The sequence below is a fragment of the Ruditapes philippinarum genome, unplaced genomic scaffold (genome assembly GCF_026571515.1).
Source record: "Ruditapes philippinarum isolate M1 unplaced genomic scaffold, ASM2657151v2 ctg493_1_1_1_1, whole genome shotgun sequence".
In the NCBI taxonomy this organism is placed as follows: domain Eukaryota; kingdom Metazoa; phylum Mollusca; class Bivalvia; order Venerida; family Veneridae; genus Ruditapes; species Ruditapes philippinarum.
The window spans coordinates 124,166-147,131 of NW_026860883.1; the positions used below are offsets into that span (position 1 = coordinate 124,166).

The 22,966-nt window shown below is 33.8% G+C and overlaps 1 protein-coding gene across 2 annotated transcripts in view; it reads right to left on the reverse strand.

Moving 5' to 3' along the window:
- LOC132713719 (coiled-coil domain-containing protein 89-like) overlaps positions 1-22,966 on the reverse strand; it is a 25,569-nt gene continuing 2,603 nt past the window's right edge. Inside the window, exons 2-7 of one of the 2 annotated variants that reach the window (XM_060696393.1) lie at positions 16,055-16,355; positions 15,470-15,852; positions 14,624-14,822; positions 1,513-1,590; positions 857-943; positions 1-529 (exon numbers count right to left, since the gene is read on the reverse strand). In XM_060696393.1, coding sequence (XP_060552376.1) covers positions 158-529; positions 857-943; positions 1,513-1,590; positions 14,624-14,822; positions 15,470-15,852; positions 16,055-16,355 — 1,420 coding nt within the window. In that variant the 3' untranslated portion in view covers positions 1-157. Of the gene's footprint in view, positions 530-856; positions 944-1,512; positions 1,591-10,136; positions 11,907-12,339; positions 12,427-12,984; positions 13,063-14,623; positions 14,823-15,469; positions 15,853-16,054; positions 16,356-22,966 lie in introns of those variants that run through there. The other variant, XM_060696392.1, reaches the window with a different exon arrangement.

The following is a 22,966-nucleotide window of genomic DNA, read 5'->3' on the forward strand; positions in this document are numbered from 1 at the left end:
GGATCGGAGCTACCAACAACCGACTGTTGATAGTTTTTATCATGTACATTTTGGCGCTCATGGTTCAGAGAGGATATATCATTACCATGATAAGAGTGTGTTGTATTTGTGTCACTATCTGGACGACCGTGCTCATCATATTGATGAGGCCGTTCATTCAAGTGTTGTCCGTATGAACCAGATTCCATACCGTTTCTTCCGGTTTCTGCTCTTCTGTTTTTTGGTCTTTGCGGCCCAACTTTTGACCAAAAGAGGCCTGAGCGACACCTTTACTAAGAATTGCTCCATTCTCCTTCAGCAGTAGAGCAGGCCATACCATATATTCAAATTTAGACCCAGTTGATGTGTAAAACTTGAAGTAATTGCCATCAAACTCATCATTCTTCTTTGGTGTATGTCCAAAGACAAGAGGAGGATCTTGCACATTCATAAACCAGCAAAGTTCTACGCATCCCTTGAAAAACTTTAGCACTCCTTCATCACGCAGAAATTTCTGATAATCTTTGAATCGGACTTTGTGCAAACATTTCTGAAAAATCTACGGACTATAATCTATATAGCAAATCTTTCCAAAATAGTTTTTTTAAACAAAAGACGGCAGTTAAACATATCAATTCAAGTCCATTATTATATAAGCATTTAAGTAATGAAGTAATTTTAATAATGAAGATCTTGAATGAAATACACGCGTAAGTCAGCATATGAATCAGTGATGAACATGTGACCAGGTGACAAATATCTAAAATTTTGACTTATTTTAGATACATGACATTTTTTTCAGAACATTGGAGTATATATGCATATAATAATGTTGCACTACAAAAATATTTTGCATTTATTATAATGCCTCATATACCTCAATAACTTCTGGGAGGGATTCTTCGGCTGTAAATCTTCTGAAATCTTTTAACTGTTTGAAAATATGATCTGGTATTCTCTGTGTCTAAAATACAAGACAAAGTTACAAAAATATAATAGTAACGCTAGCTTTTTTGCATGTCTAACTGTAGTACACTTACATCAGTGACATAGACATAATATTAGAAACTTGTATATGTGTGAAATGCAATAACGCAAAGAGTAGTATGCCAAAAGAAGTATACGTTAACTTTAAGTAAGAAACTTCCTATGCTTTTAATATACAAAGGGCGATTTCAATACCATATAAGTACCCGACCACTGTAAAATAGTTACATGAACTCTAATTTTAGAAACTAAAGCAACAAGTAGCTTGGCTTAAGACAAAAATACAAGTAGAAAACATTATTTTTTAAAAGAAAAGTGTAACATTTGGTCACATGACTAGGTAACCCTATAAGAAAAGCCGAGTCGTAGATGTTCTTAGTTACAGCTTTACCAAATAATCATTGAGTGTAATTAACAGAGCATATATTTATTTGTTAAGAAGCAGCAGTGATGTGGACCGGTTAAATGTTAATGCAACGCTAGGAGGCTTAAAACACGAAGAGACACATATATGTTTATTTAAAGTATATGAAAAAGGTGACTTACTGATCGTTTTAACTTCATTGCCTCTGTCAGTTTTTGTACTTGCTCCTGGGCAATTTGATCACATTCAACTTTTATATCCTGAATAGAAAACCATCACATTCTTTTAAATATATAACCGTTTGTTTTTGTCATGCTTTTTTAGGTTTTATTTTTCATGTTTACTTTTGACTGGGGCATAACTCAAAAAGTATATGAGCTTCAAATATTATAAGTGATTAGAACTCATTGCGGAGGATAGCAATACTCAAGACTATAACTATCCTTAAAACTTGATATATGGATATATCTAATTGTGTTAGAGAGAATTGTACATGAATGATAACTTCGTATTTTTTGTTATTCTTAGTTTTATTTATTACTCAAATTTTGGTCACAAAATAATTTTTTTATATATATCAACTTGAAACTTCTTAGGTTGACAAAACTCATGGTGGAGTGCAGTGCACACAGTAAATTAAATAACAAGCAAATTCGTTGAATTTATATCCCCCGCCGAGTACTGGTTATTATTAACACAACAGCTGAAGACATAAGGCTTTATTTCTATATTAATCATGGCATAAACAGTAATATTCTTTAAACTTGATAAATATTCAGGGCCATAACAGAGCCATAACTTTGTGTTAAATAGTAATATCTGGAAATGCCAATGAGATGTATGCATACTACATAACTAATAAAGGGCCATAAATCTGAATTATAAGTATCTGACCGGAACAAGGCGACTATATGCACATCTCCTCTTAGTATCCCATAAAGTTTCATTGAATTCCAGCCAGTAGTTACAGAGAAGTAGCACGGAAACGATTATTGCTCTGGTTGTATACTGCCTAAGTTATCAAGGGTCATAACTCTAAGTTAAAGTGTCTGACCGGAACAAGGCAACGATATGCGCATCTCCTCTTGGTATTGAAGGTTCCAATAAAGTTTCATTGAATTCCAGCCAGTAGTTACAGAGAAGTAGCACGGAAACGATTATTGCTCTGGTTGTATACTGCCTAAGTTATCAAGGGTCATAACTCTAAGTTAAAGTGTCTGACCGGAACAAGGCAACGATATGCGCATCTCCTCTTGGTATTGAAGGTTCCAATAAAGTTTCATTGAATTCCAACCAGTAGTTGCAGAGAAGTAGTGAGGAAACGAATATTTTTCTACATGGATACTGCATAACTAATCAAGGGCCTTTCTCTGAGTTAAAGTGTCTGACCCCAACAAGGCAATGATATGCGCATCTTCTGTTGGTATTGAAGGTTCTCATAAAGTTTCATTGAATTCCAGCCAGTAGTTGCAGAGAAGTAGCGCGGTAACGATTTTTGCTCTATATGCATACTGCATAACTAATCATGGGCCATAACTGTACGTTAAAGAGTGTGACCAGAACAAGGCGACGATATGCGCATCTCCTCTTGGTATTGAAGGTTCCCATAAAGTTTCGTTGAATTCCAGCCAGTAGTTGCAGAGAAGTAGCGCGGAAACGATTTTTACTCTATATGCACACTGCATAACTAATCAAGGGCCATAACTCTGAGTTAAAGTGTCTAACCGGAACAAGGCAACGATATGCGCATCTCCTCTTGGTATTGAAGATTACCATAAAGTTTTGTTGAATTCCAGGCAGTAGTTGCAGAGAAGTAGCGCGGAAACGATTTTTACTCTATATGCATACTGCATAACTAATCAAGGGCCATAACTCTGAGTTAAAGTGTCTGACCGGAACAAGCCGACGATATGCGCATCTCCTCTTGGTATTGAAGGTTCCCATAAAGTTTCATTGAATTCCAGCCAGTAGTTGCAGAGAAGTAGCGCGGAAACGATTTTTACTCCATATGCATACTGCATAACTAATCAAGGGCCATAACTCTGAGTTTAAGTGTCTGACCGGAACAAGCCGACGATATGCGCATCTCCTCTTGGTATTGAAGGTTCCCATAAAGTTTCGTTGAATTCCAGGCAGTAGTTGCAGAGAAGTAGTGCGGAAACAATTTTTACTCTATATGCATACTACATAACTAATCAAGGGCCATAACTCTGAGTTAAAGGGTCTGACCGGAACAAGCTGACGATATGAGCATCTCCTCTTGATATTGATGATTCCCATAAAGTTTCGTTGAACTCCAGCCAGTAGTTGCAGTGAACTACTCCGGAAACGAAATTCGGACGGACGGATGGACGGACGGAAGGACGGACGGACGGACAACGCCAAAACTATATCCCCCTCCCGATTCCATCGGCGGGGGATAATAACATCTTTTTATATATTTTTTGTCATAACTTTAATTGACATATACATTTTAACCTTCATAACTCCATAGATCATATTGAAGAAGAGTGCATTTTGCCAATAATTTAGATGTTACTGTCCAAATAACATAGTCAATAACTCATACATTTATCCATTTATAATACATTCTCGATAGTGAAGCTTTTATACATGCATTTTAATAATTATGTGATAAGCATTTAAATGGTGACTTCTTGGGTATTAATTTTATTGTGAAACACTATTATATATCATATTTCTATCTATGTCACACAACACTATAATCTAGGGATCAAAATAGAAATAAGAGTTTACCTAACTCTTTTTTGTGTCCTTAACATTATTTGTTGACCATACATATGTGCATGCTTTAAAATGGTACTTGCTATGTGCATTACATTTTAATGATTTTATGTTGAAATAATTCTAAGTAAAATCTTATTTCGCGCTCCATGATCCAACCCTACTTATATGCAAGAAAAGTCACAAAATGTATTAAATCACTGGTGAGTTGGTTTTTCTCATAGACATTTTAACAGACTGCTAAAAATGCAAAAATGATAAACATGTCCCTGTAGCATTTGAAGAAGTTTTTCAATGGTTTCTTTTTCCGTCGAATACTTTGTTTGGAATACTTCAAAAGCATCTGTCCACTCATTATCATACAGCTCTGTGTTTTTCTCGGCAAGCTTCGTTGGCCTATTTTTATCGCTAAGATCTGCTATATCAGGGTTGTTATCTCCGAGCTTATTTCCCATCATCCGACTTAGTCTACAATTAAGACGAACATCATTTACTAAATGTAGTTTCTATTGACTAAGATGTTAAACGTTAACATTAACGTTAACATTAACGTTAACATTAACGTTTACAACGTTTTAATGTAATTCTGTAAACAATGTAAGAAAATGTGAAGATCTCGCGTCTTTGTGTTTCATCTCTGTAAACATAATATTTTAAACGAAATCCGCGTTAAAGCATAATATGCAAGTTTAAAGGTACAGTCAGTCATTTTTATGATTTATTGTTACTTTATCAGTTTAATCGAATATAAAATTTATGAAGACATTTCATTCGATATGGAATAAGAAAGGCTAGACTTCATGAAGTGACAAGATTTTAATTAGGTTTATTTGAAATGTTAGAAAAGTGTAAAAAAAATTATAAAATCTTCGCTGCCAACACAATATTTTTCCTTTCTTGGGCAGATACGTTAGTCAGCTTGCGCAAAAAATTATAGGACATCACAGCATATACGTCAAAGAAACGTCTCTCCCTTTTCAAGTTTCATGTGTTTTGGTCAATTGGTTAAAATGTTAAATTGAATAATCTATACAGATGTGGAATTGGAGATGAAACATTTTTTTCCAGAAACTAAAATTTTGAAATGATCTATTACTTACATAAGACCGCAGTAAACGATTGATAAATATAATGTAAATTTGCATTTCTTACCGCGATTTTGATTCAGACAATTCTTTTTCAATCTTAACCTTCTCGTCATTTGCCGCTTTGTATCGATTTTGTAATGCAGATATTTGTCCATTTACAGACTCATATTCTCTTGTAATTTTGTCTATGTTACGCTGATCGTCAGCAACTGTTTGCTCAAGATTTTCTTTTTTTGCAACCGTCTTTTCATATTCTCGGACGACTTCAGAGTAAGCTTTTTTTGTATTCATCGTTTATTTGTTTTACCTCCTGTAGTTCTTGTTCTAGAGCCTTAATTTTCTCATCATTTCTGTTACTTGAGATTCGGTCGTGATGACGGGCCTTACGGGTTTCATTTTCCATTTTCAACTTTTCAATCTCTTCTTTCAGTTTCAAAGTTTCGCCAGAAGACTAAAATGATATAACTATAACACCTTAATTTCCAGCATCGATAGAATAAAAATTATTCACGAATTATTTCACGCTTACAAATTCATATCAATAATTGTTTTAACATTGGAAAAGCTTATCGTCACTTTAACAGTTACAATAATTATATATACATGTATTCAGCTTGCCCAGAATGATTTACATGTTAAGTGATCACACAGTTTGACCTTACAAAATGCAAATCTGTGAAAATGTAAAATTTCTACCCTTGTTGACAATGATTGCTTCCATTCCCTCATTTCCTGTTTTGAATTCTGGATAAGAGTCGGGAGACCCTCGAGTTTTAAGAATAGTTCCTCAAGGTCTTTCATGGGCATTTTCTCATCAGAAGAATCAACGTCCATCTCCTGCTCAGTTGTTTGGGACTGTCTACCGGTTTCTCTCCCATGACGGGCATTTATGTTGTCGGTGTGACTATGTCTTGAAGTAGGACAAAAGTGGTGGCTACCCCAAGCTTGCCTTCTGTTACTTGACGGCATATGCCTGTCTCTAGTATTGTTATTATTATCTGTTATTGTTATTCCTTCATTAAGACATTGTAGGTCATTATTTTTAAAATGTGCATTTGGAGAATTGTTAGTAGGCTGATTTTCGCCACTGAATAGGTCTTTAAACGCATTTTACCATTTGATTAGGACTTCTTGAGTCGATGTACTGTATGTTCCATCAGTTCGTTCAATTTCCATAGGAATCGTATTTGTTCTTTCTGACGCGATTCCAACCTTGCCAATCGTTTTCCAAAGGTCTTTTGAGCTTTTACTTTTGCTAGATTCTAATATTGTTTCCTGCGTTTCATACCAATATTCCCTTTTTCTTTTCTGCACATTTTTATCGAATAATTTTCTTGATTGAACATATTCTTGTTTCAATAATTTTCTTTTATCCTTATTTTTGCATTTAGTGTACATTTTTTCTTTCATGCAAATATTATTCCAAAGCGAACTTAAGTATTCATTCCACAATGGTTTCTTTATACGACGTTTCTTGTTAGATTTAGCATTTATGGTCACTGTCTTGGGGTTTAAGTGCTTTTTCATTTCTTCATTCATTATTTCAACAAACTCTTCGTATGATTTGTCGATGCACTTCTGTTTATTCTGATCTCGTTCAAGAGCGCGAATGGTGTCTAATAATTTCATATGTGTTTCGTGTTCATTCATAAATATGTCCGGTATACATGTATTTGATCTATTGTATTTCACAAAGGTTGTTTTTTCTTCAATTTTGCAATGTTCTGCAAAGTGAATCTTTTCTTTCAATTTTATATCCCACGTTAGCACCGAATGGTCAGGTATTTTAAAATTTTCAATTGTTAAGATGTCAACTGCTTCACTTATCAAATCACTAGTTCTTATAATCTTCATGTCTTTGAAGCGGTGTAATTGTTCATATGGCACAATACAATTATCGACTTCCGACAATCCTTTTGAAGATACCCTAGTAAAATCATTTCGTCTAAATTTTCTGCCATTTAATATGCACATATTACTGCTAAGAAGAAAATTAATTAGCGCGTTACTGTACTGGCTCGAGTAATAATCAACAACATCTCGTTCGGGAATATTGTCAACTCCGGGTATGTAGTCTTCATGCTCGTTAATACTAATATTAATTAAAGTCACCTTCAATTGTCAATAAAGCACCATCTTGATATTCATAATATTCATTTACATTCACTGCTCTTGTCGAGTTGGACGGAGGAAGATAACATACACATATTCGCATGTTTTCATTCGACATTCTGTCTTTCAAATTTAACCAAAAAATATCTTCAGTTTCATTGTCAAGTATATTATTGTTATATTTCTCATATAAAGCTTTCTTCACAAAAATTCCTACGCCGCCATAACCTTTTAGTGCTCGTTTGTGTATTGATTTCCGGTTATTTCCGTACCATTTATAGCCGTCAATATGCAAGATGTCATTATTCTTTAAATGCGATTCAGCGATGCATACGATGTCTAGTTTCAGATTATCAAGGCACTGTTTTCTCAATGTATAGTTTTCTGAGTTCATATCTTTGCTAAACTATTCGGGTTCCAAAACCCGCACCTGACCTAGTATCTATCATAAAAGCCATCTGGTCTGCGGGAGTCATTACTGTTTATATCTCTTCCAAATCTACCATTTCGCTGACTATTAGAATCACGTGATCTCCTGTCACGTGACTCAACGTATCCTCTATAATATCTTCCATAATCTCTGTGCTCGTTTGATCTGTCTCGTTGTGTCAGACGACGGTTACGGTACCTAACATCTTGCCAATCATCCTCACGGTATTTATTCGATCTTACACTTTCATATGCGTAGATCCTATCACCCTTCATATAAACCTATCACTACCTACAACACTTGCGATCGCCTTAAGGTTTGAGATTCTTTTTCTTTCTTCAATCGATCTGAACTCATAAATGTACACATATTTGTATTTTCGATCGTTTCGAAGACTTTTCTTAGTTTTCATAACTGCCATTTTATCTTCCTCTGAACCTAATTGCACCATAACTACTCCAGTATCACTCATTGACTTTGGGGCTTTACGCTCGGTATATCCTACGTTGATTCTAAGATTCATTCCGTCTTCGAACATGTCTTCAACGAGTTCTTTTGTATTTTCGGGCGTTCTTTCTGGAAGATTTCTTATGACAATAGAGGGACAGTTGTTGGGTCTATTTCCATTTCGTGTTCGGAACTTGTTTTATTTTTAAGATTGGATGTTTTGAGCATGTCTTTCATTTCAGATCTAAATTTTTGAAGTTCTTTATTGAATTCTTTCTAAACCTTCTCAATTTCGGGAGACATTGTTTTGTATACACACTCTTTGATTGTCTGCTCAAAACTAGATTCAATCTTTGTCATTCTTTCAGAGAGTTCACACATTCCTTTTGTCATTTTTACATTTCGTTCGCGATTCGATTTAACGTCTTGACAACACACTCTTTTTCTTTTTCATTGACATTCACGCATTGTGATTTGGAACTATCCGCCGATAAACGCCGTTTTCTGCTTTTATTCTCCTTTGTGGTTTGTGATTGTTGATTCACTTTTGTTTATTTGCCTTTTGTTGATTTAATTGCTTTGACTGTGCGGCGTTTTTTAGTATGCGGTATCCCGGACGTTGGTGATTCGCCGGATATCAATGACTGCGAATGCGCAGCACTCTCCGCGCCGGTATCTATAGCAACGCTCTGGTTACTCATATCCGAAACGTAGTCCTGACTAGCCATGTCCTGGGGCGGTAATGTCTCTTCTGGGTCAAATCGTCATCAATTAACACAGATATAGAAGTGTCCTATATCTGAGCCATTGCGAACCAGTTATGATTGCCGGATCGAAATCCCTTTATAATAGATCTATTATATTTGTTCTAGATTTCGCTTTGAACATCACTAAAGTTTGAAATCATTCAAGCGGTGACGAATCCACCGGACAGAGGGAGGTGGGCGATAAAATAAAATTGTCCAATTTTTCATAAAATAACTAAGGCCGAAGGGCGATGTTAGTATGGACACAATTAATCAATCAGTCAATTTATCAAAATTGATATACCATTTACTGCGAAATAAATCCACAAATCTGACAAACTCCTATATATTAAGTCTATTACATGTAACAAACAAATTTTAGTTACCACATTGCATACCTAAGCAAAAAGTAATGAGTGGAAGTTCCATACTGAATTTATTGAACCAGTTGAATAACATTTTATTGTGCGAGCCTCTTGAGTGCACAATATTATTTTATTCAACGATTTCAATAAATTCAGTAATGAACCTGCACGAACATAATATTCTATTTATCATATACCAAAATAAAGACTGTTTAAAATGATGAAGAATAATTTTTCATTGACACGCCCATAGTGTAACGTTTACATTTAGCACGTCTTTACAACACAAATGACGTCACGTCAAAATATATGCACGGCCGTGCATAACCATCTTTAGGGAGTCGCAAAAGCGGCACGGTTATGTGATAAATGCGCATACAGCGCTGTTTGAACCAATCTACTACGCAGTGATCTCCCCTTATGAGTACAGATCTCTGCCATCACAATTATTTAATCAAATATCAATATTTTGATATTTTAGTTTTTTAGCTTTTAATTTATTTTTCATTATTTTGATTACTTTTGATAATTTTTTGATAAACTATAACGGACGTAGGTACGGCAAGTTAAAAAATAAAACAGAAAGAGAAAAATGACGTTAGGTTTTCTATGTAACGGTCGATATTTACATTTGAATTTCGACGTTACGGCATGTGACTTTCATGATCATGTGACGTCTGTGAAGGCAGTGTTTACAATTCTGCCAAGGGAGGTAATCACTGTGAGAAGTTTGTGTCTGAACGTTGTAACTGACATAAGCGGTGACGTCAAAAACATACTAAAATGCAATCAAATACATGTAGATGAAACATCAAACTTTGCAAAGGTATAAATTCTTAATTAAATGAAGAAAACGTGCATTTTGTCAGAATAATAAACAAAGTCTGGATCATCCCTCGTATTGTACTAAATTTTTATTACCATCAAAATATTAAATTGTAAAGGCAAGATATTGGATAACGTGCTGTTATAATCGAAATATTAATAATCGGGTATCGTTATTTGAAAGCTTCCTTTATTCACAAATCATATCAGAAATTTGTTTCTTTATTTATATCTCTACAAAACTTATACATACTTGGTAAATTTCTATAATAATTCTCAACATATGTTTTTCACAAATGTTCATATTAATAATATTAATTATGCAGGGCACTTAAAGAGAAAAAAATGGAACTCATCCTCACTTTATAAATTTTGTATTGCAAATCATCTAATATAACTCTTTCACGTGAATATTTACATGTACATACCTGTACATTATCTAAGATTATGAGCTGAAATACACAGTGTAGTTTAAACCATTCTTTGACTTCTTGATACAGTTGTTTCTAAACAAGGTGTCATTCCAAAACTGTCCTTTAACGATTTATACAAAATAACACCTCATTAGAATTTATACTAGCTTTCCACTTTCCATTCTTGTAAATATCTGTTTAAAAACCAACAATACAATGATCCTGTTTTACACCATACCTCCATAACTCCAAGAAGCCATATATTTTTCTATAAGACTTCGTTAATTTGGAAACCAGTTTGATAACAGAGTGTTCTGATTACGTAGTGTACACTGTACATATGTGTCGATCACCAATCAATAAACCAAAAACATATAAATGTAGAAAATTTTTCACTTGGAACGTAAGATATCAGTTATTTTAAGTCATTGAAGTAACACGTTATTCGGAGACAAACAATTTCGGTCCTATATGTTGGATCCGACCAAACTTCAAAAACTTTGAAAACAATAATCGAACAAGTACTACACTAAAACATTTGGCAAAATAGGAAATTGGACTGCATACTCAAAACTGACCAAGAAATTGTATAGGTGCTTTTAATTCATTAAACATCAGATTCTGTCGATTTCATTCCGTGTACGTATATGTAATAGTCCTTACAACTTGCATAGTCTCTTCCCATATCCGCAACAACTTTCGGACTGTCAATACCATATTTTTGGATCATATCTGTAAATTTCAAGTATTGTGTCCAATCTGGATAATCTACAGCCTTTAACAACTGCTTTCTAGAACTGCCCGATTCAGTTTCCCTTTGTGAGCTACCAAAGTAATTGTTTGCAGCCGTTGATTTTCCCGGCTTATACACTGTACGGCTAAAAGTCTTTTTATCAGAAAGATGACCGGAGTTGCCATAGTTTTTGTCATATACATTTTGACTCTCGTGGTTAGGAGAGAATCCATCATTACCATCATATGAGTGTGTTTTAACAGTGTCTCCATCCGAACGATAATAATCTTTGTTCTGACCAAAGTGTTGCCTGTTAGAGCCAGATCCCACGTTATTTCTTTCTGCTTCAGCATTTCTAGTTTTGCGTCTTTGCGACTCCGCTTTTTGTTCACCAAAGGCCTGTGCCACACCTTTACTCAGAATTGCTCCATCTTTCTTCAACAGTAAAGCAGGCCATACCATATACTCAAACTTCGATCCAGTTGATGTGTAAAACTTGAAGTAATTGCTATCAAACTCATCATTCGTCTTTGGTATATCTCCAAAAACAAGGGGAGGATCTTGCGCATTCATAAACCAGCAAAGTTCTACGCAACCCTTGAAAAACTTTAGAACTCCTTCATTACTCAGAAATTTCCGATAATCTTTGAAGCGGAATTTGTTCAAACATTTCTGAAAAAAAAAGAGTAAATATATAAAGACTAAAATATATATGGCAAATCTTTCCACAGCTTATCAAGGCAGCTAACCTGTTGTCAGCAGGTAGCGACATTTCAGTTATGTTTATGTACAGACATGGTTAAGCAAAAATCGTAAAAGCTAAACATGGCAACATCCTCAAATACCGCCACTGAATGCCATTTCAAGTCCATTATTATGTAAGCATTGATTTTAAGTCTAGAGATTAAATAATGAAGGTATTGAATGAAATACACACATAAGTCACCATATGAATCAGTGATAAACATGTGACCAGATGACAAATATTTAAAATTATGACTTATTTTAGATACATGACATTTTCTTCTGAACATTGGAGTATATATGCATATAATAATGTTGCATTTACGAAAATATTATGCATTTATTATAATGCCTCATATACCTCGATAACTTCAGGGAGAGATTCTTCTGCTGTAAATCTTCTGAAATCTTTCAATTGTTTGAAAGTATGGGCTGGAAGTCTCTCTCTCTAAAATACAAAACATGGTCACAAACGCTCATATTTGTGAGAAATGCAATAACGACATAAGTATGCCTGAAGTTAGAGTACGAAACTCTCTATGTTTTTAATATAAACCAGATACAAGATATCCAATTTTTTTTATCAAAATGTTAGCCTTACATGTAATCTAATTTTAGAAACTGAAGCAACAAATAACTTGGCTTAAGACAAAAATACAAGTAGAAAAGATTAATTATATTAAAAAGAAAAGTGTCAGTGCTTGGTAAAACTTTTGATTACATGGCTAGGTAACCCTGCAAGAAAAGCCGAGCTGTAGATGTTCCAAGTTAAAAGAGATAATTTAGAACCTTAGTGTAATACATGTATGACTATAACAGTTATATAGACGCTCTACCAAATGATCCAAGATCATGATTAACAAAGCTAATAGTTATTAAGTTCAGAAGTGTGTAAAGTAAATCAGCAGTGATGTGGCCCGTTTAAATGCATATGTAACGCTAGGAGGTTTAATCCACGATGAGGCACACATATCTTTATTTTAAGTATATGGAAAAGGCGACTTACTGATCGTTTCATCTTCATTGCCTCTGACAGTTTCTGTACTTGCTCCTGGGCAATTTGATCACATTCGACTTTTATATCCTGAAAAGAAAAAAAATCATATTTTTGAGATATTACCCTTTGTTTTTTGTCATACTTTATATATATTTTTTTCATGTTTAATTTTGTTTTGGGGATAACTCAAGAAGTATATAATATAAGTATATAAGTGAATAATGTAAGTGAATAGAACTCATTGCGGAGGATAGCAATGCACAAGAATGATAACTACCCTTCATAATTTTTGAGTAACTGCCCTTTATTACTTTTCATACTAAATTTTTGTTCACAGCATAACTCGGAAAAACAATTTAGATATCAACTTGAAATTTAATAGGTGGATATGTCTTATTGTGTAAGAGTGAATTGCACGTAAATGATAACATTGCCGTTTTTTTATTTTTAGTTACTGCTTAAATTGTATCCACAACATAAAATGTATTTATGAATCCACCAGCGTAAGCTCTGATGGTTATATTTGACTTGAGGGGAACAACAAAAGTTACAGTTGAATTGAAAATTGTCATTTTAATGATACTATTATTATGGCTTGATATATCAACTTGAAATTTCTTAGGTTGACAGATCTTATGAAGGAAGAGTGCAGTGCACAAAATTATTAATAATGATTTTTGTGTTATGCCTTTTTTATTTTCCATACTCTATTTTTGCATAGACAAAAAAAAAATATAAAAAAATAACATCAGTTGAAGGATCTCATTAAAGAGTGAATTTTCAACAAGATCCGTCCGCAGACAGCGCATTCCATAGTTCATGGTATTGGATACTTGAAAAAAAGACAACATAGAAATCGGACATACTAATGCAAAAATCCGGTTGTGAAAAAAATCAAGGCGTTTAAAACTAATTGAATGACAAATAATCTGCAGCTCTGTCGTCAGCCATTATGGACCTTCAGGCCTTGATTATCCTTTCTAAGAAAATGGATCTTAACGAAAAAATAAACCAATGCATACGCCAACAGCAACCAGAGTGTCATAACAATAGTCCGAAAATTGGAGCTAAAATGATAACTATCAACTTGATTGTTTTTTTTAGTTATTACCCTTTGTTTATATTGTTTCATATTTTGGTCAGGATTATAAGTTTATTTGAGATATATACTTTAACTTTCATGATTTCATAGATCACACTTAAGAGGCGTGCATTGTGCCATTAATTTCAATGTTATTGGGGCAAAAACTCATACTTGCATCCATTTATAATGGTGATAAACCTTTGTTTTTGCAATAAAATTTATTTTGAAACAACATTATTTATTTATATCTTTCTTTGTCACACAATGTTATAATTTAAGGAGCACAATAAAAATAAGTTTACCTAACCTTTTTGTGTCTTCCTTAACATATAATATTGACAAATATATTTAAGCTATAGATATTTGTTAACTGTTTTGTGCATGCTTTAATATGTTACTTGCTATGTTAATGCACATTTTATGTTGAAATAATCTTCGTTTGTAATATCTTATTACGCGCTGCATGATCCAACCCTACTGATATGCGACAAAAGTCACAAAATGTAAAAAATCACTGTTATGTTGGTTTTTCTAATAGACATATTAACAATGATAAACATGTACCTGTAGCATTTGAAGAAGTTTTTCAATGGTTTCTTTTTCCGTCGCATACTTTGTTTGGAATACTTCAAAAGCATCTGTCCACTCATTATCATACAGCTCTGTGTTTTTCTCGGCAAGCTTCGTTGGTCTATTTTTATCGCTAAGATCTGCTATATCAGGGTTGTTATCTCCAAGCTTATTACCCATCATCCGACTTAGTCTACAATTAAGACGAACATCATTTACTAAATGTAGTTTCTATTGACCAAGACGTTAATACGTTTTAGTGTAATTCTGTAACAATGTAAGAAAATGTGAAGATCTCGCGTCTTTGTGTTTCATCTCTGTAAACATAATATTTTAAAGGAAATCCGCGTTAAAGCATAATATGCAAGTTCAAAGGTACAGTCAGTGTCATTTTTATTATTTATTGATACTTTATCAGTTCAATCGAATATAAATCTATGAAGACATTTCATTCGACATGGAATAAGAAAGGCTAGACTTCATGAAGTCGTGACAAGATTTTAATTAGGTTAATTTGAAATGTTAGCAAGTGAAAAAAGTTATAAAATATTCGATGCCAACACATTTTTTTTTCCTTTCTTGGGCAGATACGTAAGTAAGCTTGCGCAAGAAAGTAGAGGACATCGCAGTATGTACGTCAAGGAAACTTCTCTCCCTTTTCAATTTTCATGTGTTTTGGTCAATTGGTAAAGATGTTAAATTGAATTATCTATACAGATGTGGAACTGGAGATGAAAATTTTTCCCGGAAACCAAAATTTTGAAATGATCTATTACTTACATAAGAGCGCAGTAAACGATTGGTAAATATCTATATCATGTATAAATTTGCATTTCTTACCGCGATTTTGATTCAGATAATTCTTTTCCAATCTTAACCTTCTCGTCATATGCCGCTTGGTATCGATTTTGTAATGCAGACATTTGCTCCTTTACAGACTCACATTCTCTTGTAATTTTGTCTATGCTACGCTGATCTTCAGCCACTGTTTGCTCAATTCTTTTTATTTTTTCTTCCGCCTTTTGGTATTTTCGAATGACTTTAGAATTAACGTTTTTGTATTCTTCATTTTCTTGTTTGGCCTTCTGTAGTTCCTGTTCTAGAGCCTTAACGTTCTCATCGTTTCTGTTACTTGAGATTCGGTCGTGGTGACTCTTAAGGGTCTGATTTTCCATTCTCAACTTTTCAATCTCTTCTTTCAGTTTCAGAGTTTCGTCAGAAGACTAAAATAATATAACTATAACATAATAATTGTTTTAACATTGACAAAAATCATCGCCACTTTAACAGTTACAATATATATATACATGTGTATATGTATTTTGCTTGCCCAGAATGATTTACATGTTAAGTGATCACACATACTAGTACACAGTTTCACCTTAAAAAATGCAAATCTTTTGTAAAAATGCAAATTTTTCTTACCCTTGTTGACAATAACTGCTTCCATTCCCTCATTTCCTGTTTTGAGTTCTGGATAAGAGTCGGGAGACCCTCAAGTTTTAAGAATAGTTCTTCAATGTTTTTCATGGGCATTTTCTCCCGTCTTGTATCATCGGAAGAATCAACGTCCATCTCCTGCTCAGTTGTTTGCGACTGTCTACCGGCTTCTCTCCCATGACGTGCATTTGTGTTGTTGGTGTAACGTTGTCGTGAAGTAGGACTATACTGGTCGTCTGTTTCATACCAAGCTTGCCTTATGTTACTTGACGGCATATGCCCGTATCTATAAGAAATATATAGATCGACAGATTTGTAAATGAAAACAAGATTGCATTTGGGAAAAATGCTATGCCACCGCATGGTTCAAATTTCATAGCTGTGCATCAAAGGACAAGAAAGTAGGTCACATCATCAAAATCTAGGTCAAAGTTCAATTTTACAACTAAAACTGTGCACATGGTCAAAATTTCTTTGCTGTACATCAAAGGACAAGAAAGTAGGTCACTGTCTCCTTGGGCAAGGCATAATTTTGACCCAAGGGTTTAATAACAATCTTGATACAGGTCCACCAAACAACATTTCAAGTCAAATATCTAAGCTATAGCTTTCTCCCATTCAGAAAACATTTGTTTTATTTTCTGTTTTTAATATGTGAGAATCACTGCCCCCAAACAGTGCCAATTTTTGACATTTGAACAACTTTGGTACTAAGAGGACCTATAGATGATATTATATATCAAATATCAAAGCTCTATGCCTTGAACCTTCAGACAATTTTTTTTTTTCACTATGTGTACATAATAAAAATCAATGACCCCCAGGGCGGAACCAATTTTGACCCCAGGGCTATAATTTGAACAATCTTGCTAGAGGTTCACTACACAATGTTTCATGCAAAATATCTTAACTCTATCCTTTGTAAATTTAGAGAAGATGATTTTTTAAGTTTTAACTATATACATATAAGATAAACCTATGGCTCCCAGGGGAGGGGCTAATTTTGACACAAAAGGCAAAATTTGGACAACTTTTGTAGAGTACCTTTAGATGATATTATTTAACAAATATTAAAGCTCTAAGCCTTGTACCTTCAAACAATAATTTTTTTTTATTTTTTACTATATGTATATATTGAAATCAATGACCCCCAGGGCGGGGGCAATTTTGACCCCAGGGCTATAATATGAACAATCTTGCTAGGGGTTTACAACACAATGTTTCATGCAAGATATCTAACCTCTAGCATTTGTCAATTGCTAGAAGAATTTTTTAAGTTTTTACTATATACATATAAGGAAAACCAATGACCCCTGGGGCGGGGCCGATTTTGACCCCAGGGCTATAATTTGAACAATCTGGGTACAGGTCTACCAGACAATGCCTTATGCAAAATATCTAAGCTCTAGACCTTTTGGGTCTTTACAAGAAAGTGTTTTAAGTTTTTACTATATGTACATATAGCGAAAATCAATGACCCCGGGGCGGGGCCGATTTTGACCCAAGGGCTATAATTTGAACAATCTTGGTAAGGGTCTACCAGATGATGCCTTATGCAAAATATCTAAGCTCTAGGCCTTTTGGGTTTTTACAAGAAGGTATTTAAAGTTTTTACTATATGTACATAGTGAAAATCAATGACCCCCGGGGCGGGGCCAATTTTGACCCCAGGGCTAAAATTTGAACAATCTTGTTAGAGGTCTACCAGACAATGCCTTATGCAAAATATCTAAGCTCTAGGCCTTTTGGGTCTTTACAAGAAGATTTTTTAAATTTATTCTTATAATTCCTTTTGGTTGCCATGGCAACCAGATTTCTGCATGGAATGAAATTCTTTGAACAACTTTGGAAGCCCTTCATCCAAGGAACAATCCTGCCAAGTTTGGTTGAAATTGGACTAGTAGTTTTTCACAAGAAGATTTTTTAAGTTCACTATATAATCTATATAACACACACACACACCCACCCACACACACAAACACACACACAGGTGAATCGCTATATGCCACCGCATCGCAGATTGCGGTGGCATAAAAAGAAACATGGTGAGTAATCAAATCATGAAGAGTAAGAATTAATAATGGCAAGAATTTAAAGATCACACTACTTTATATAAATTTCGAATAAATGGCATGAAAAGTAATGCATATTTCGTAATTTGATACATTTTGATAAACAAGAAAATAAAGTAAACGTATACATGAAAAACACCATATTTTTGTGATACTTTTTGTACGATGGAGAGCTGATATTTTAGAGAAAATACGAAGTAGATATCATTCTTAAGACTTGCCGTCAATGTGACTTACTGGAACAATGAACACTAATACTATCATTATGATGACAAGAAATCATCTCAAGGGGCAAAACACTTCGACACAAATGTTTCCTTTTCCTTAGTATAAGGAAACAAGCTTAGTTTCTTCTCCGTCGGTATACAGAAAAATAAGAGTTTAAGTTATTGTCAGAGTCATTATGATGTACTTCATGTATAAGGTTATACAGACACCACGTAAAAGGGGCGTTCAATATATTCGTTGATTGTGCTTTTAACATATTTGTTAGGCAAACATAATTCATAAAAATTACATGACCGAAAACGGTAATTTAATATACATTTGTACATGAAATTTCAACTGCGTAAGACAAACTGTCTGTATTTGACGGCGCATAATGCAATGCCAACCGACTTTCAACACCCCAGGTTACGATGGTGTTTCCCGACGTCAGCGACGTCACTGGACTTTACTATTTCTGACGTGTCGTGCATCGCTCATTACTTCTCAAAGTAGCGTTACATTCATAACATCTCTGATGTCGATAAATCCACTGTTTAAATATGTTTTCTTAACACTCTTGAGGATACATTTTGATAATTTGTTTATTTTATGAAAATATTACAATTTATAATTCGGGAGTTTAAAACAACATAATTTGATTAGTGTAATTAAAAATGCAATATAATAAAATAATTTTATTAAAATAAAATAATAGAGAAATTAAAAAAGAATATAAAAGATCTATTAAGACCATTTTTTTTAAAGAACGGAATTTTCTGTTCTTTATGTCAATAGTTACATGCTCCAGAATTAAGACCACCCCGGTTATCCACTTTTAAGACCACCAAATTCAGTCCCAATTCTTTGATTTATTCTTTATTTGAACTCACTATTGAGACCACTGATTTTAAAGTCAACACCTACCAAGATCACATATTTGTTGTTATTATCTGCTTGAATGCTCTTAGGCATGACACTTGATTTAACAAGGTGTCAAAAACTGTCATTATAAGGTTATTGTATGAAATAAGGTGTGAAAGTAAATTTTACTGTGGTTCTTTTTTCCTTTCAGAACATTTATTTTGTAAAGAATTAATTTCTTATATGATAGGTGAAATATGTACATTATATAATAATTAATATTGTAATCAGACCAAAGATAATTTAATATCAAATTTATTCAGAAAAAAATGTTTTGCTAAAGCAGCATGCCTCCAGATTCATGCTAATTTTCATAAAATTTTTGAAAATGTATTTAAAAGTAAAATATTGTGAAGTGAACAAAGAAAATAATTTACACATTGCAAACAGCACTTACAATTCATGTAAATTACCAAAAAGAGATAATAATATACATCACAGGAATCCAAAACAAAAAATAACGATTTTAAGAAAATCCCATGAATATACTATAAAAAACCAGGAACCTGAAATTCTAAAAAAAAAAAAAAAAAATAACGACTAAAAAAAAAATCCCATATATATACTATAAAAAAACACAAGGAAGGCAACAACATTTCCCCAGCCACCGCTACATTTACTAGGAATATTCGTAAAAACGCCTGGAATTTACTTCTGAGCACACTTAATCAATAAAGCACATTAAAATATATCAGAAACACTGCGTTCTCTTATCAACTATCCAACTTTTACGCCAATTGAATGAATTTATCACTGCTTTTCTCCCATCGTCGGTTCCATTGCCAGTTCTAGCGATAAACTCTGTCATACCGTTAATGACCGGTCTTTGTAGATCCCGAAATTTTATCCAAAAGAAAAAAAGAACGATTTAAATAAAAATCCTATATATATAATAGTATATATAATATGGGGTTTTTATTTTAATCGTTCTTTTTTTCTTTTGGATAAAATTTCGGGATCTACAAAGACCGGTCATTAACGGTATGACAGAGTTTATCGCTAGAACTGGCAATGGAACCGACGATGGGAGAAAAGCAGTGATAAATTCATTCAATTGGCGTAAAAGTTGGATAGTTGATAAGAGAACGCAGTGTTTCTGATAGATTTTAATGTGCTTTATTGTTTAAGTGTGCTCGGAAGTAAATTCCAGGCTTTTTTACGAATATTCCTAGTAAATGTAGCGGTGGGTGGGGAAATGTTGTTTCCTTCCTAGTGTTTTTTTATAATATATTTATGGGATTTTTTTAAAATCGTTATTTTTTTGTTTTGGATAGAATTTCAGGTTCCTGTGTATACATAAATACCTCTTACTGCGTAAATAACGCAGTATAATTATAGTGATTGATACTGCAAAACCGGTCATTAATCCCACATTAATTAAATATTGAATACTTTTACTTTTCCTAAGATTTTAATACATTTTTCTAAAGATTTAATTCCTTGAAATATTTTGGCTAATCTGGAGGCGTGCAGCTTTAAGATACGTATTGTTTATTCATTCAGTATGACTAAAATAGACATGGTCATAAAGTATGTAAGCAATGATAAGAATATTCACAATTAAGAAACCTCGCAATAAAGACCACTTTGGTCCAGTCCCGATGGTGGTCTTAATTGAGGGTTTTTACTGTATTTGTTAATTTTTTATCAATCTAAAAAGTCCTCTTCCGCTTGATGAATAAATACAATAACTAACAAGTTGACAGACCGTTTCAAGTTATCTCAAATCTTCGGTCTTCAAATTTTATTTGGTAAGAAAATTCAACTATGAAATTGACATTCAGAATATTTTTAGCACCTTTTCTTTGATAATACCTAGAACTTGAGATTTTCAGGAAATACGGCGAAATTTAATACATATTATTTTTACTGTGTTTATACCTATTCTTTTACTACTGACCTTTTCTTTTCTTTTCTATAACGGCTAGAACTCGTGCATATATATTCAGTCCCATATATTAATTGCACGCCTACACAGTAGTTCGATTTGTGCTGTTGGGCACGTATTCAATAAAAATAATTTCAGCTGAAGTGATACTTTCTTCCTCAATACTCGCGTTTGAGTATTTTTTCTTATTATTGTACATATTGTATTTATATATAAATGTTTCATTCTAAAGATTTACAGGAAAAGCATTGATGCAAAGCATCAAAGGGCGTCCAAGCAAGAAATGCAGCAAGTGAAGATGAACTAGTAGACATCTGATGACCAGATATTCTTATAAACTTTTCAATGGTTAATTGGTTTTTACCAGCATTGCATATTATTTATAGATGGGCGGACGAAAGACGTTGTTAATCATGAACTTTAGTAGGCATTCTTGAGATTAGAATATTTAATGTTTGTTTTTTCCACAGGAACTTGAAATTCTATCAATATTAATGATGATTTCCAAAATATACAGGTCTATAATATCCAAAATATACCACCCCTATATGGTATAAGTTTATATATTATATATAGTGGGTTATTTTTGGATATTATCATTAATATTGGTTATTGGATAGAATTTCAAGTTCATGTGGTATTTTCTTTGGAACATACAAAATAGTAGTCTAAATGAACAAAGTCTGTTATTGATCTATTGGAAGGCCAATCTACTATTTAAATGAATTATTTTAAAAACCTCGTCTGACCCACCATTGTCTTTACATTCCTATCAATAAACCCATAACTCATGTATAAATTGCAGACGAAAGTTTCTGTAGTTAAAATGTCACAATATTCGGCAAATCAACATTCCACTCAAACTATCATAAAATCGATTGCCTTCAACTAAAACTACTTATATAAATGTATTTTCGGACTTTCACAATGTTATGCAGGCGTCATACTGTCCCGAAATTAATTGGCACCTGACGGACACGCGAAAAAGGAAATGTTCCAATTCGGATCTGATCGTTATAATTCGGGCCATTCGTGAGGGCATCTTGCGCCATCGTATGTCCCCGGCTAAATTTTTCAGGCTCCGGCAGCAACTTCGTGAGTGGTCCCAAAATGTTTGGCATGCCAAAAAAATGCCGGAAAACATTGCGAAGGTTCATTTTCGTATAACAATTTTGCGCTTCGTAAGGCCGTCGTGAAGCCATCTTGTCAAATCGTGTTGTTTTCGTCTTTATTTCGTGTGAACATCGATGCTATCTGTTATTTTTCACACCAAGAAGGCAATATGAAGGCAACAAGAAGATGACCGACCGTCTTAGGAAGGCAGCACGACTACGTGAAGTCCCCGCAATACCGTCGTGTTGCCATCGTATTTTGGTACGATGACATCGAGATGGGATCACAAGTTTGAGTGACTCAAATGTTGCATATGTATCATGGTGGACATATAAAAGGCTATCCTCAGACCATCTTCCTCATCTTTCAGTCCTGTACATCTCTATACAGAGACTTCAAAAGCGTACATTCTTTGCAATTAATTAACAATCGCTTTAGTTCATTTCCTGCAGAATGATGATGAGTCAAAAAAAAAAGAAAAAAAAAAGACAGCAGTATTGCTACTTTTTTATATACATTTTGTACCTTGAAAAACATAATGAGCAACTCTAACAGGTTCATCTTGGGTGGCATGATAAAGTTCAATCAAATCTAAAATAAAGTTTTAACGTAGTTTTGCTATCAATTCTATCAGCAACTGAAATTTGCCGCGTATTGCCGAATATTTTATACGACCCAGAGATCATATGACGCCTC